The sequence below is a fragment of the Orbicella franksi genome, chromosome 1 (genome assembly GCF_964199315.1).
Source record: "Orbicella franksi chromosome 1, jaOrbFran1.1, whole genome shotgun sequence".
NCBI lineage: Eukaryota > Metazoa > Cnidaria > Anthozoa > Scleractinia > Merulinidae > Orbicella > Orbicella franksi.
In genome coordinates, this window is record NC_138145.1 from 29,542,477 (window position 1) to 29,558,924 (window position 16,448).

At 39.0% G+C, this 16,448-nt stretch overlaps 1 protein-coding gene across 1 annotated transcript; it reads left to right on the forward strand.

Annotated features, from left to right (window-relative positions):
* The first annotated feature begins 4,931 nt into the window (after positions 1 to 4,931).
* On the forward strand, positions 4,932 to 14,544 carry LOC145492065 (uncharacterized). Its single transcript, XM_081471418.1, has 6 exons — positions 4,932 to 5,025; positions 5,525 to 5,608; positions 6,054 to 6,310; positions 9,317 to 9,431; positions 11,807 to 12,079; positions 13,181 to 14,544. Exons 1-6 carry the CDS (start codon positions 4,932 to 4,934, stop codon positions 13,495 to 13,497), a joined length of 1,140 nt encoding a protein of 379 aa, XP_081327544.1. The 3' UTR covers positions 13,498 to 14,544.
* The last annotated feature ends 1,904 nt before the right edge of the window (positions 14,545 to 16,448 follow it).

Below are 16,448 nucleotides of genomic sequence, written 5' to 3' on the forward strand. Positions count from 1 at the left end.
CAATATTATTTTTTTAAATCCTACCTTCCTTCTTCTGCGGTGACAACCTTGGATGCTAAGAAGGTAGCGAGTCTGTAATAGTTCATTCAAGAGTATTTATCTCAGTGAATTCTAAGACAACAATGGGCATCATTTGAGGTGTGAATCTTGCAGACGTAGGCATGATAGACGTGGCGTTTTAGCTTTATTTCTTTCACACGCGTAGTGTAAGACAAGAGAAAGCAAGCATACTGGACATAGCGGCAAGTTTGGCTTTCGTCGCCAAGCTTGTACATGTACCTTTTACATGCACCTTTTAAGGTACATGTACAAACTTAGCGACTAAAACCGTCAAACACAAGTAACACAATTATTCCCTCAAGATTGCCTCTTTTATCAGCTCTTGCAAGAAAAGTCAACTACTAGTAGGACATAAATCATATACTTCTAAGCTGCGATATGATCTAAGTCGACCTTTACTACTTAAACTAGAGATTGATTATTTGAACGTTACCATATCCTTTACAAAGAGAAAAAGATGGGAAAAGAAAATAATTCTTGTCTGTACTTTGCATGCACTTTAGAAACAATTTTCTCTTGAAGATATCTGGGACATGAGTTACGGTTGCGTTACAATTAAACCTGAATTAATGAAGAATTATCAAGATACTCTTACGTTATCATTTTGTCCTCATATCATTCAAAGAAGCCGTTGATTACAGATTTTATCTTTGTCAGCTTGACACAAGCAGCTTGAACGTTTCTAAAGGGACAAAAGCTACCCCCTTGCCATTCTATTCTCTCATTAATTTGTTCTTTTTCTTTACCAGTACATTCCATGCCATTGATAATATATCACTGCTTCATTTTCTTTCAAGCGGTGGAGGAGCTGCTTTATTCAGGACATGTATAAAAAAAGTTCTACTGACTTCTAAGATGATAATATAATTGAGTATGGGAAATTCGTATGTTCGAGAAACGATAAGTGATGAATTACCTCACCGGTGGCGTAACTGCAAGTGGAAATTACTAAAAAATCTATTCTATTCGATCTATTCTCAAGTACAATGAATCGCTATTAAATTGTTTCGAGTTCCGTAATGAGGTCTTCTATATAAGAGGACTGAACTGAGTTCTTGTTTAGGACATTGTTACATCGTAGCTGTAAACGAAGCTACTCTGTAATTGAATGCTCTAGTTTTTCGAAGTTTTCTGACTTTGATTCATTTAAACCTTTCGCCCACTTTCTTCGTAAGATAATTCATTTTCTTTTGTAAACGAGCCACAAAGAAAGTTGCAGGTTGGCAAGGCGTCAAACTCTTTATGCATAATTCCGCCGAGTTCTGTTTTCAGTTTTGTCCAACATGACGATAAAATGTCTCCGCTAACGGTGGCTATTGAAAATCTTTTTAAGAGCTTACATATAAGGAATTTTTGCCATAAAAATGTTACAATTAACTCCATTACGTATTACATAGAGTTTGATTCAAAACACTCAAGCACATGATAAGCGGCCGGTTGAAGGCAAAGAACGGCCAGACAAACGACCGAGACAGGCCGAATTTCGTTCAGAAAGTAACAACAAATTTTCACCATAGCACTAGGCTAAACATTAAATAATTGAAAGTTTGCTACCTTACATTTCGCTCTTGTCCTTTACTTCAACAAAGTTGATCACGTACTTCTGAGCCCAGTTTCGTTTTAACACAACGACTTTGCAGACCTTCGTAAACAACAAGTAAACTCGATGGAAACTGCTTCATATGACTGGCACAAGGAATATATCGCAATTATGTCGGATCTTCCAGTAAACCATTATCGTTTCTCACAATCTTCCAACTGAAATTTGGACGATTTCCGTGGAGATTGTGCGAGGAATATTGCGGAATAGAACTCTGTCCAGTCCCTCTCGCTCGCCTTCCACGCGACAAATTTTGGCGCCTTTTTCTTATAAGCTTCTGATTCGTTTAGATCATACTGAAAAGTCCTCATTATCTCGTCCTGTAGCTGCGAGGGTTAATCGGGAATACAGGCTACACACTGTCGAAAAGTTTTGCACTCGGAAACAAAATCCCGCCCACCTAGGCTACACGTACGTAACCTTTTACCGTTCATTGTAGATTTGAAGTTTTTCTCTACTGCCTTGAGCTGCAATTTAAACAATGCAAGCCAATGCGGTAAAGAGCGAGACATTTCTGTGAACTAGTAAGTGTGGTGATGTCGTTCCAGATGTACAGTAAAATACAATTGAGCTGCCATGAATGTGCCACACAAAGTGAGCACGGCAGCAACCCTCTTGCATAGAGCGTTAGATCTACCTAACAAATCTGAAGGGAAAGAACAAGAACTTAATCATGTTTACGTAGCGTTGGAGTCTAATGGCTATCCGTGCAAATTTATCCGTGATATACAAACCAAGAAAACTCAACCATCTCCAAATTTACCCCCTGAGGAACTTGTTGGAATGTTTTTTAATTTGGTTGAACCTTCCGAGTCACGCAAGTCTTTCGCGTCTCTTCCATACATCAAAGGGATAACTGAGCCCTTGACCCGCGTCCTAAAAAAACATAATATTTCGGTTATAAATAAGCCGATGACCACTCTACAACAACAGTTCCCGGCCCCGAAATTTCGTCCTGCTCCGGATTCACAAACCAACGTTGTTTACAAAATTCCTTGCGCCGACTGTTCATGGTGTTATATCGGTGAAACTGGCAGAGCGTTTAATACCCGAAGAAAAGAACACATAAGAAATATCAAAACAGCGGCTAAAGGCTCCAAAATTGCGAACCATGCGTGGTCCCATGAACATTCTATTGACTTTAACAACGCCTCCTTAATTGACAAAGGCAGTTTCCGAATAAGGAAAACATTAGAATCGTGGCATACTATGGTGACTCCAAATGCTGTCAACAATTCCTGCCCACTCCCTGGGCAATACAACTATTCTTTTTACACACATTCATAATTAATTTAGTCCATTCTTTTTATTTTTACTCATTTATATTCATATTTCGTCATTCATCTTTGTCCGTCGAAGACAGTGGATCTAGCAGTCGAAAGCTCGTATATCTAAACATTTTTAGCCACAGATCGTTTTTAAAATTTTTATTTATGACATATCGTGTGCTTATTCCCATATTTAAATGTATTTTCAGCCCATAATACAATTCAGAATAACAAGTAAATTGAAAAATTCCGGTTGCAATACAATATTCACAATGCATCTTGGTCCAACTTGGAAATAACTGAATTCAAACAAATCCTCGGCCTGCCAAATTGGCTCGGCCCGCTGCCTCGTCCTATTTTGTCAGTCCTAGGAATATTCTCGTACATTTATTTCTAAATTTAACACCATTTTAGTCCTATTACAAATACACCGGCCAGAACTTGAATAACGACTCGGTTCTTCAAAACAAAGAGATTCATTAGCCCATGTAAACAATTCGTTTAGACCATAAATATTAGCTGAGCCACTATTGATTCGACTTCGAGTTGCAGGATGTAAAAAATCGGTATTAAGTTAAAAATAACACACTGCATGTACGCAGGTAAACTGGTGTCCGGTGATACTATCTGTACAGTAGTTGGGCAGCGAAATTTGAGGAGCTTGATATGGTTCTCGAACTGATTGTAAAAAAAAAAAGCCTGAATTTAATGTTTCCAATGAACTTTCTATTTTCAATAGCTTGACTGTTTTATATATTAAGGCAAAAATCTTAAGTAGAAAAACTGATGGAAAACTTTCGAACTCATGAATAGTTTATGCGGGGTTATTAGCGGAAACACAGGCAATTAGATAGGGACCGAATGGAAACATTTTGCAAAAACCATAATTTTTTGAAGATTTTGTTCAGAGAACTCATAACAGTATAAAGTCCCAATACATATACACCGGCCAGAACGTAAATAACGACTCGGCTCTTCAAAACAAAGAGATTCATTAGCCCATGTAAACAATTCAATTGAACTTCTCTTTGGTTCAGTTTCAAAACTTTCTCTGGGCTAATTAGAGTCTATCATTTATTTATACTCCGCTTTCTTATATTTTGGTAGCAATTAATAAACTTGCCGGCCAGATGAAACGATATGAAAACAACACCTTTTACAAGTCGTTTACAACTACTAATTATATTTATGAACATCTTCCCATTTGCTTTGTTTGATGTTTATTCAAAAAGTTGACAGGGCATCTAAGCAGGGCGTTAATGAAAAGCACGCTGTTTAAAACAGCTTTGATGTCCGTCCTTCAGAGAATATGAAAACTAACCAATGAACGGACAAAGAAATTTGACAGTTGTTAAAATTCAATTCAGAATTTTCGGGCGGTGTCGCGCCGAGAGTTTCCGCAGGGCTTAGGACTTTGAATGAGTTCTCTGAACAAAATCTTTAACAAATTATGGTTTTTGCGAAATGTTTCCATCCGGCCCCTATCTAATTGCCTGTGTTTCCGTTCATAACCCCGCGTGAACTATTCATGAGTTCGAAAGTTTTTCGTCCGTGTTTCTACTTAAGATTTTTAGCCTTACTATATGAAATAGTCAAGCTATTGAAAATAGAAAGTTCATTGGAAACGTTAAATTCAGGCTTTTTTTACAATCAGCTCAAGAACCATATCAAGCTCTTCAAATTTCGCTGCCCAACTACTGTAACGACAGTATGACCGGACACCTGTTTACCTGTTTACATGCAGTATATTATTTTTAACTTAACATCGATTTTTAATGAGTTTTTTTTACATCCTGCAACTCGAAGTCGAATCAACAGTGACTTAGCTAAAATTTATGGCCTAAACGAATGTCATAGTGAGATTTAGCTCAAATTGAAAATCGAATTTAGCGGGATACCATTCATTTCCGAGAACTTAGACAAACGAGTTTGCGTAACAAGCATTATCACTGGGGCAAGACAAGAGCTTAACTCAGATCAACATCTTCATTAACAGAGGAAGAATGACGTCCTTGGAGAAACTCGGCAGTAAAACTTCAACTATCTTTTTGGTTTTCTCTCTTCCTGTTGTACTTGTTTTGTCGAATTATAACGCAGGCAAGTAAGAGTGTTCTCTGTATATATCATGAAGATGTTTTCCTAGTTTAATTCTTACGGGATCATTAATTTTTCGTTTTCTCGTTAAATCGTTATATCTTCTCGTGTCAGCTATCGTGCACCTTAACTTTTAGACCGTTTTAACTCAAACATAAGCAATTTTTTTATATCACATAAGTAAGAAAAGCATGGGGTTGTATCTCTGAGTTTTTCCTGAATCGCAGATGCTTAGCTTTAACCGGAATTACTTCGTTCATGAAAGAAAACTTTAATCATCTCTTCGCTTAATTATAGAGGGTTAAAAAGAAGGAAGAAACTATTACTTCAACGCACTTAACACCAATTTTTCATTTCTTTTTCCTGCTCAAATGTACGTGCAGCTAAATGCTCGAGTTTCTGCGAATAAATTGTTCGCTTTAAGGAGGGAGAATTACTTGTGTATTTGAAACGGCCAGTCCATTGACTTCAATCTAAATTGATCTAACGTTAATAATTTCAGGTTATTCCTTACTAGTTGTATTTCACAATGGAACTCGAAACATGTTTCTTGGCAACACGTTCGGAAAGACGTCAAATCAACGAGGTGCAAGGTTTATGACACCGACTTTGCAATCAGCGTATTCTCGAGATTTTTCATCAGTTTTATTAATCGTTTTTAACGCAACAGTCACTCTAAAGAGAAATCTTTGCCAAGCGAGATTACTTAGCGACTATCCACAAAAACGAGGACAGGAATGACTGAATATTACAACAACGGTCTTTTTTTCATGGCGAAAGTAAACCCAGGCAGCTGTAATAATATTCAGAGTGCCGATTCATACCTTAACCGGCCCTTTCATTGTTCTCATAAGTAGTTCCATTGTTCCTAAATCACTAGGTACTAGAACTTAGTTTCTTAGTTTCTGAGACTTGGGTTTGCTAGTGTCGACCGCTTCCCTGTATACGGCACGTCGGCCAATTGCTTATTCACACATTACTCGATATTATATACCTTTTAAAATATACGACTGTTTTTTTGTCATAAACAGATGAAGAATCCCGCATCTTGATATTTAAGGAAGAAGTACCAAACAAGACTCTGCATGGTCATGTGATCAGAACTGAGCAAGTGCTCAATGAGGGGAGCTGTCGGCTGCTGTGCTATTTGGAGCCCAATTGTGTGTCCATTAATGTAGGACCTTCGAAGGACGGAAGCCATCAATGCGATTTAAATAACGTCACCAACGACAAACAGTTTGCTGTCGGATTAAAGAAAACGCCAGGCTTTACTTATAATGGTGTCGAGGTAAGAGCTGTGATAGTCACTCAATCCCTTTTAGTGTTACATTTGGTGTTAGCTTTTTTCTCGCAAATTAGTCCGATCAATGGAGCTACCTCACGGTTTGCGCATCTTGAAAAACTTAACCTAAATGTCTCAAGTTACTGGCTGCATGGCAAGCGTTCCCGTAAGAAGAGCTTTTCCGCATTCTGGCCGCGCGTAATAAAAATTGGAGCGAAAGCAAAGAGTCGACGACGCAGAGGCTGGTGGGGCGAGAGAAGAAACGCTTGCCCACAAACCCCTTGATTTTTGAAAAAACCCGATCGCCCACGAACGGGGCTCCTTATTAGTGAGGCGAGGTCATCATGATTAACAAGTGTATTAAGTTCGCTTGAATGATAGACTACGAGTAGTCCCTCTTTCGCTTAGTCCGTCGTGCGTGACGCGAAAGAAAACCGCGAGAAAAAAATGGCGGCGCGAAATTCTGGAGGCGAGGAGCACGCGGAAGGAGGGACTACCGCCTAAGCCCAAGAGTTTGAATTATGCGTTGCTCTCACAACGCAAAAATATGATTGGCTTATGTTAGGAGCGTTGACAACGTGTTGTCAACATTCGAGATACCTGTGACGTCTCGCAGGAATGTTTTGGAACCGGAGCAAACCAAAGCGGTACCAGAGCAAATCGAAGCGTTGGAATCGCGCTTCGCAAGCCGTGATGTTCTTGCGAATCTGCCAACAGGCGCTTTGGAAAGATTTAAATTTATCCAGTGTTTTGTTTGGCAAAGCTTTCTGCCTCCACCCCGACTGCGAGCGTGTTAGTGATTTCGCCGCTCAACAGCATCGTCTAAGTCAGCGAATATAAATTCACTGAGCTTGGCCTTTCTCCCGTCCATTTGAAAGATTGAACCGGACTCTCACTTGACGCCGGACATTCACCTGAAATTTACCGCAGTTGGATGATCTCCTATGTATAATGTATAATGTATAATGTAAATTCTCGGTTGAAACTCTGTTGAAATTTTCGCAATAACTTTTAGACGCAGCGAAAATCGTTACAAGAGGCCTCATTCGCCGTCTTCTTTTTAAAACGTCTTTGACAGTTTCGCTGAACGAACACTGAACGAAGATATACTTCTCACGGCATATGTTTTTGCCTGGCTACTTGAAGAGTAGAGTAGAGCAATTTTATTCAGATCTCCCGGGGTTATTGATAACAGGCGATAATAAGAGGACGTCAAGATGAGAAATCCTACACCGAAAAATCACTCGGCCGTGAAAGGGCAAACACTTGGGCTTAGGCGGTAGTCCCTCCTTTCGCGCGCTCCTAGCCCCCAGGATTTCGCGCGGCCATTTTTTTCTAGCGAATTTCTTTCGCGTCACGCACGACGTACTAAGCGAAAGAGGGACTACTCGTAGTCTACTTGAATGATTCCAGGAATAACTCGTGCGTGACTTGCACAATGTTGTGCTAACCTCAGCGAAGATCTATTTGACTTCACGTGGATGGTACTTATTCGATTTTACTCAGAAGACGCCATCTTTTAGAGGGTAAATATTTGGTGGCTCTATTACTCACTGGATCTTTCAGCTGCTGTTTTAATTATAGATCGAGCGCGAAAATCAAACAGGAACCAGGGAGGGAGAACCAATCTTTGATAGTCTTATTTGGCCACCTTGTTTAGCTTTACTGAGTCGTTTTTCGTGTCCAGATAACGTGAGACTGAATTTTAGAAGCCGGCGACTGGTTGTTGTTTTCCCTGCAAACGCGAATTTACTCGCGGTAGCAATTTTCAAACGAAGGCTATAGCTGGTTTTCACATGGCGTCACTAAAATTCTAACTTCAAAACTATTGATCTTCCTGAGATTTTACTTAAATGATGTATAAGAGCAGCTGAAAACTAATATTCATACAAATTTTCGCTCCGAATGGGTTCTTGGTTTTGTGATACACTATGCTTGAATTTCTAAGCTTTTGCGTGACTCGGCATTTACATGACGGCCTAGAGAGCTGTCATGATGGTTAAAAAAGTGACTTATTTCGGGAACCTTGGCTATCTGAACAGTTCATGTCTTAGAAAAACTATTATTTTAATGTTTTAGAGTTCCTCGAGGGATAAATTTACGCTTTTGTATCAAAACTCAGTGACAGATGTTTCTGTTGGTTTCCGGCCGCCATGTTGGTGCCCATAAGGATGGGCACCAGCATGGCGTCTCCGCATATCTCGCATAAGAAAAATTGCTGTGACCAGAATTTTGGCGAGAGTCTTTGTATATTTACCTTCTTTCATTTCCCAGATTCTGGACTTTATCTATTGACCGGTTTTGATTTTGATTTTGATTTATTTTGAATTGCGTGACACTGAAAAGCAACAATAAGCCCCTGATTTCCGGGCGGTTCTATAGTTAAACGGTTATTTTTTTCTTAGCAGCAAGAGAATGAAACGGACCGTCAAGCTAATGAACGGTTAGAGTTAAACCACAAGAAAAGCTGATCTTAAGACGAACATTTCACTTTTTGCCCTTCAAACTAGTATGTAGGTACATACATTAATTATGATTTTAGCTCGGTGACAAAGTTGCCAACCAATAAATGAACTCAACCGTCAAAACCAGTGGGCGTTTTTCAAAATCGAGGGGTTTGCGGGAAAGCGTTTCCTCTCACGCCTCACCACCCTCTTCTTCGTCGAGGTTTTGCTCTCGCTCCAATTCACGCGCGGCCAGAATGCGGAAAAGATCTCTGTACGGGAACGCTTGCTGCGCAGGCTAGTTTCAAGTTTGTTCCTTGATGGTTTATTATTATCTCTTTGCAATTTTTATACCGTGACTGAGCTCCTTTAATGCAAACAATGGAGACTTTTCTGTTACTCAAGTGACAGACTAACGTGCAAGGGATTATTAATACTGACACTTTTTTACGTTCATTTGGTGTCCGTATTAACCAGGTTCCACTGACGTGTCAGATAAAGAGGAAGTGCGGGGTGAAACAAGGGCACCCCAAACTCCTAATGTTATCTATTATCTTTGTCTAAACAGAATCTATGCAGAAAACGCCCATGTAAGAGCAATAGCACCTGTCAAGCTGGCTTCACCGATAAAGGTTTTCGGTGTATCTGTCCTGTAGGAGTCCGTGGAGGGAGATGCGAGAAAGGTAAAAGCACAAATAAAGAGGGTCTCCCGGGGGATGGGGGTGTTCCCTCGATGTCTTGAAAATTTCACTTTTTCTTTCTTGTTCCCTATAAATAAGTGATTCCCTTGTCAAAGTTTCCTTTAATTATTATAGTAGAGATATCCCTAACCCTAACCCTTCCAGTTTGCATGGCGAGTCGAGAATTAATACCCGAGACTGACCAGAAAGGTTATGAACTAATAACGTAGAGAAGCTAGAACGTAACCCTGTGGTTTAAATCTGTTTAAATTGGCCACACTGTGCTATAGAGAAAAACTGACTATATTGTGATTTTTTATGGACAAAGACCAAATGACGAATTTAGAGCCCGACAAGTTTGTTTGACTTGAGAAATTACCGAATCACGCCCAATTCGATTATATTTAATTATATCTAGATAGCAGCAGACATGTAAATATTTTAAGGAAAACGACCAATTTTTTAAGTTTGCAAGACATGTTTCGACAGAGCTTCTGTCATCTTCAGTTGAATGAATGATTACAAAGCAAGTTGAATAATAAGTAGGCAAAAATGCTAATTAAGACAAATAGTAACAACAGAACGTGAAAAGGTGTAAGTTAAAAGGATAATTTTAGATTTACATGGTGTAATTGCTGATTGAGGGAAGGTAGTTCTTTTTGAATATGAATAGCCTCCTTTATCTTGAGTTGAAAGCTGGTAGTGGCGTGATCTAAAATATGAAAGCAGTCTATTGAACACAATGAGCGACAACGTTCAGCAATCATTGTCCCCGGGGCTACCCCCTTACCACCTCGCCCACGTTTTACTTTAAGCTGCCATACATAGGCCATTTTTCTGTCATCACTCAGAAGAAGATTCGACACTTAATCAAGCGCTATTGTAATGATTTAGACATCAAATTAGTTTTTTCTTCCTTCAAGATAGGTAACCTTTTTGGTGTGAAAGACCCTATCCCCGACGGGCTTCGTTCACGTGTGGTTTATAAGTTTACATGTGCGGGCTGTAATGCCTGTTATGTCGGCGAAACCTCCCGACATTTTTCCACACGCGTACGTGAGCACTTAGCCGTTGATAGGGCCTCTCACATCTTCAAACATCTTCAGAATTCTGAACGTTGTCGCTCATTGTGTTCAATAGACTGCTTTCATATTTTAGATCACGCCACTACCAGCTTTCAACTCAAGATAAAGGAGGCTATTCATATTCAAAAAGAACTACCTTCCCTCAATCAGCAATTACACCATGTAAATCTAAAATTATCCTTTTAACTTACACCTTTTCACGTTCTGTTGTTACTATTTGTCTTAATTAGCATTTTTGCCTACTTATTATTCAACTTGCTTTGTAATCATTCATTCAACTGAAGATGACAGAAGCTCTGTCGAAACATGTCTTGCAAACTTAAAAAATTGGTCGTTTTCCTTAAAATATTTAATTATATATATATATTTAATTATATATATATTTTCATCACTAGGGAGCTTAAGCAAACCACGACGACGACGGCAGCGAGAACGTCAGCAAACAAAAAGTTTTAATGAGCAAAACAATGCTGTGCATGTACGTTATAAATACATTTCTTTGCCGTCCCCTGCAAAACCAGAACGTGAAACGACCAAGTTCTGAGTTGTCTGAGGAACGCGAAGGACGACGGCTAATTTTTTTTTTCCATTCGGAATTGAATGCTGTCATTGCATATTTAGCCTGAGCCGTACTAATAGCCATTGGCGCACTGAGCAGATCTAGACAATTGCGAATTTCGCTGGTAAAATATAAATTCATTATTGACTAGGCGTCGTCTTCGGCGTAGCTATCGTCCCTAATTTAATTTAGCACAACGAAGTCTGGCCGTCCCACCAAACAAATAGACCAATTTCGATATATTAAAACTCAGCCTAAAACAATAGACCTCAGTATGAGGCTCTAGGGAATAACTGCAGAGTTTGTGAGGTTTATTGCTCAGAGCCTCGTGCTGAGGTCCATTGTGTTAGGCTGAATTTTAATATATCGAAATTGGTCTATTAGCAGCTCGTTTGACTTGAGAGCAACAGAGTTTGAGTAGAGCCTATAACTGCAAACTGACATTTGACTTTAAGCATTTTTAAATTCGAATAAAAAAAAAACCTAAAACTTGGAAAACCTCAAGAGTTACTTAAATCATTATCGGCAAATTAACATTTCTCTCCAACTTAGCAATATTGTTAAGTTGACTTATGTATGACCTGACGTTATAAAGGGAACGAAATATGTTACAATACCGAATACAAAACAATGAAAATTATTTATGCAGATGAAATCATAAACATCGGCAGCTATAGATTATATTACTAACGAGACTGTTCTTGTTTTTTATTTATTTATTTTCTGTTCACTAGATTTTAGGGTGGCCTGTCTCAAAGGTGCCGGTAATCTTTCAACGCTCAAAAATTTCACCGACAAAGTGAAATGGGACAACACGGACGAAATTGTGAGGATGTGCGCTAATTTGGCTAACAAAAAAGACCAAGGCAAGTTGTTCGCATTGGGAAGGGGAGGATTTTGCCTATCTGGAACAAACATGACGGTCAAATATCACGCCGATGACACTAAAAATGCGACATGCAATCATGGTATTGGAATGGGAGATAGTATGTTTGTTTATTCCTCAGGTAAGCATTGTCGTTCTATTTCGAAGAAAAGGTTTCCTTCAGGAGCCCATTAACCGGAGCGTCCATAACCTATACTAACCCTGTGAGTCAACCCTTTCCTGTATCTTTTTATTTTTAGAAACAGCTCTTGTGGGAGTTTTCACACCACCCCCTTTCAATACCCAATGATACTCGAGCTAAAACAATTCTTTGTTAAAACAAAGACTGAGATCCCACTTGTGTCCTCTGTTTTGCTTTTCCTATCTGCAGAAACAAGATATTTCGTGGGAAGCCAAGAGACCCTTGCACTAAGTACAGGTCTAAAAATAGAATGATACGGAAAAGGGTTGACTTAACTTACATTATAGTGTGGATGGAGTTTCAAGGTGATGGGCTCCTGCTTGCGTTCAAGATGCTTTTATAAGCTATGGCAAGTAATGTTATTTTATGGCAATTTGTGATAACTTGATATCATGCATGATTTGTCATGAAAGGTCATGATACAGTATTTCTATCCCCTTCGTTCCTCTATGGCCTATAGGGCATCTGCAATGTTCTTCCACTCGTCGTGGTCATGGCCACGTAGTTCCTATTCGTTCCATTTTTATGATTTACATTTTAATTGTTTAAGGGAGGGCCACGAGTTTATCAGTCAATGACTGTAAAGTGTTTTTACCCTCATTAAATAAAGTTACTTACTTACTTACTTACTTACTTACTATAGTCCTGCCTGCCGCACCCGGAGGAGGGGACTCCCATGTGAAAAGGTTGGGGGTGCTCGTCGTCTCGCTTAGCGGCATAAATCAAGGATTCTGGCGTCACTCAGGGTGTTCATGACGATACGCTACTATCTTTAGCTGTCAACGTATCTTTTAATTGCACTCGAAGAAATAATAATAAAAAACGCTTTTATTTCCGCTTTTAGGCTTGATTTCCGCCGGTCTCTCGAGTCCGGTCTACTAGGGCGGGTTCCTGTCCTGACCAGTGGTGATTGTGATCAAATAAATCTCGAGCTAGGCCCAGACTGGAAAAACAAGCATCCCCGACCTTTTCATATAGGAGTCCCACCCCCCGCTGTAACTCGCAAATCTATTACAAATCGTCTCTAATTACATCTTACAGAACGACTGCCCAAGCTTAAACCAAAGGGGTGTTTTGTGGACGCCAAGAATGATCGCGCAATGCCAAACCAGTTCGCCAACCTCAGCGGCATCGAGCGGATCGCGACGCGATTGGATCAGGTACTGAACCAATGTGCACGAGTGGCCAAAGGCGAAGGATACGAATACTTCGCCATTCACAATTACGGAGAGTGTTACGGTGGAGGAGAGAATTACACCAGACACGGAAAGAGTAAAAACTGCTTGAAGTTTGGCAACAGACGTCAATATGGTGTGGGAGAAGAGAATTCTAGTTTTGTGTATAAAATCATAGATTAAGTAAACCATGACGGCAACTACAATGAGAACGCCATCAAACAACTAGTCTCCCAGTATACTACAAAAGCAAACGTTGCCAACTAATTGGCTGAGCTGTCGCACACTTTTTAACAATTAGATTACGAGCTTGAGATCTCTAAGAGGTGATTGATAGTATATGAAACTGATAGAAAAATGTCAGAGGGAGATGTAGAAATATAACTGGATAGTTCAATTCCCGGAAAGTTCGATGGATTATTTGCCATCCAGTTCTAACTCGTTAATTGCGATAGCAAGTTACGAGCTGTTTAGGAGGTGATTGTTGATTAGGCCTTTGGCCTCGTCAACTATCATCTCATAGAAATCTCAAGATCACAGCATAACCGTCTAATAGTAATAGATACTTATTACGAATCCCCGAATTTGAATGGCTAAGCCATTGTTGACTATTGGATTATAATGACGCCTGCGCGTGTATTGTCATAATTTGGATCAATTTTAAAGGAGCTTAGTTACGGTATTTTGAGTTATATTGGCCACGTACAAAATTACATTTAAATCGAAGAACCTGAAAATAACAATCTGCTAAGATAGAAAAACACCAAAGATATAATAATAAGCCATACAAGATCAAGGATGGTTAAGGATGGAGAACATTAACACAGACTGCAAACGACAAACTAAAAAATTCAGATTTTTTTCCATGCAAACCGTTACATAGTACTTTTAAAGAGAGAAAACTTCCTTTCATTGTTCCGCTATTACATAAAAATTAGTTTTTGTCAGATAGAAAAAGAAAAGTGACCACTGAAACAATACAAGTACTTATACCCTCGTTTTCTACGAGCAATTCTCAAAAGAAGGTCTCGATTATGGACTTACAGGAATATCAAATCTCAGTTACATTCTCGGTCATGTCTCAGCTATCAGTTAAAATTTTAGCCCATTTCTTAGCTATCAGTAGATTTTGCAGATCTTAGATCTCAGCTATCAGTTAACAAAATGCATCATTTCTCAACTGAGAGTTTTAATTTTGACCAATTCTAAGCTTTTTTAAAACTAAACCCCATCCTGACCCTCTTAAAATGTCTGCGCTTCGTAGGCTTTTGCAGCTCGTAAAAAAAACCCGAACTCACAGTCTACGCAGTTGTCTCAAAACTAGTTTTGAGACAACTCAACATAAGAAGTCTTGTGGTCGCACTAGCCTCTACTAGGATCTCCTATGTTGCACGAGGAAACCGAACAAAAGAAAATGGCGAAAATGGGAGGGTTAAAAAAGACAGTGAAATAGGCCATTGTCAGATATACACTGGTTAAGCCACGCTTTCACGTGGTATAGCACGAAATATCCCACGAGTCACTTTAGGCGAGTATGTGCGACTCTTGGCATATTTGATGTTATTAAATTTTCGACCTCGGATATTGGAGAGAGCGTTGCATAGCTGTTTTTTACCTTACCATAGAAGACACAGTGGACAACACAATCAAGGCGACAAACGCGTAGCGCATGTTGGGAAGGTGCGGTGAACTACCTTCAAGTCAAGCTTACTCAGGACCAGTTTGAGAACCACCTGAGGGTGAGGTTGCCTCCTGGCTAAAGATATTTTTTATTATTATACTGTTAGTATACAACGGCTTTCCTGTATTCTGATTGGCTGTATATTTCCTTGTTTGCTTTAAGCTAGGTAAAGGCATGGTATAAAATATCACGTGGATGCGTGATATCAGCTTAATTTGCTTCTTTTAGTGGTAACAGCAAGTTATAACTAGTTTGTAGTGGACTTCCCGTATGTATGTATAGCATATCAGTTTATCACTAGTTCGTAAATGATGGTTTACTAATCCGTGTGAGAGGTGGCCCTAGAGAAAATAAAAAAAAAATATATATATATATATATATATATATATATATATATATATATATATATATATATATATATATATATATATATATATAACGGTTATAAAATGTCTCAAGCCAACAAAGAATGCCACTGCGTCAGGAGGATCAATGAAGATTCACAGTCCAAGCCTCACCGCAAAAATGAATTTAAAAACGTTTGATAAAGCAAGGACGGACAACTTCTGACGGTAAAAAAAGTTAAAAAGTTAAAAATTTAATAGAAAAACGTTTCGGTCTTAGACCTTCATCAGTTACAAGAGAAAAAGGACGAAAACTAAGTTTAAATACGGTTACAGTGTGGGAGATTACGTAACGAAATGAAAAATACAATATTGCGCTATTAATACATCGTGATTAATACAATACAGGAAGAAAATGCAAAACGAGAAATACAATGCTGTACTATAAATTGCGTCATACAGGGTGATAATTAATAGACCAAACGAAAAGAATACAATACTGTGCATAAATTACATTATAGAACCGCCGATGAGGGACAAACAATTCAGCCAAACAATGGCTGCTTTAAATGTGAAAGAAATAGATGCGATCTCTGTCGAAATTTCTTTGTTGAATCTAAATCATTTCTAAGTTTTAAAACGGGCAGAAAATACACCATTCATTCAAGGCTTTCTTGTGATTCTAAAAACGTGATCTATTTAGTTTCCTGCAAGAAATGTCGTTTACAGTACATAGGATCAACTACCACCGATTTTCGGGTTAGGTTTCGTAACCACAAGTCTGCTATGCTCACAAACAAAACCACTTGTGAGGTAGCAGTACATTTCAATAAAATTCCACACTCCTTGGATGATTTTGAATTCCAATGCATTGATCAGGTGCAGGCCCCTAATGACTCAGACGAGATCGATAGGTTTTTAATTACGAAAGAGGCTTATTGGAGCGCTCAACTGTTCTCTTTGGCTCCCCATGGCTTAAATAAAAGAAAAGAATTTCACTCCAAAAACAGAATTTGTTATAATTAACTTTCTCTTGTGTAAATATGCGTTCGCGCCATAAGGCAGTTCAAAGGCCCTTCCTTGGATTTTGTCAGCTTTTTGGGTGTTAG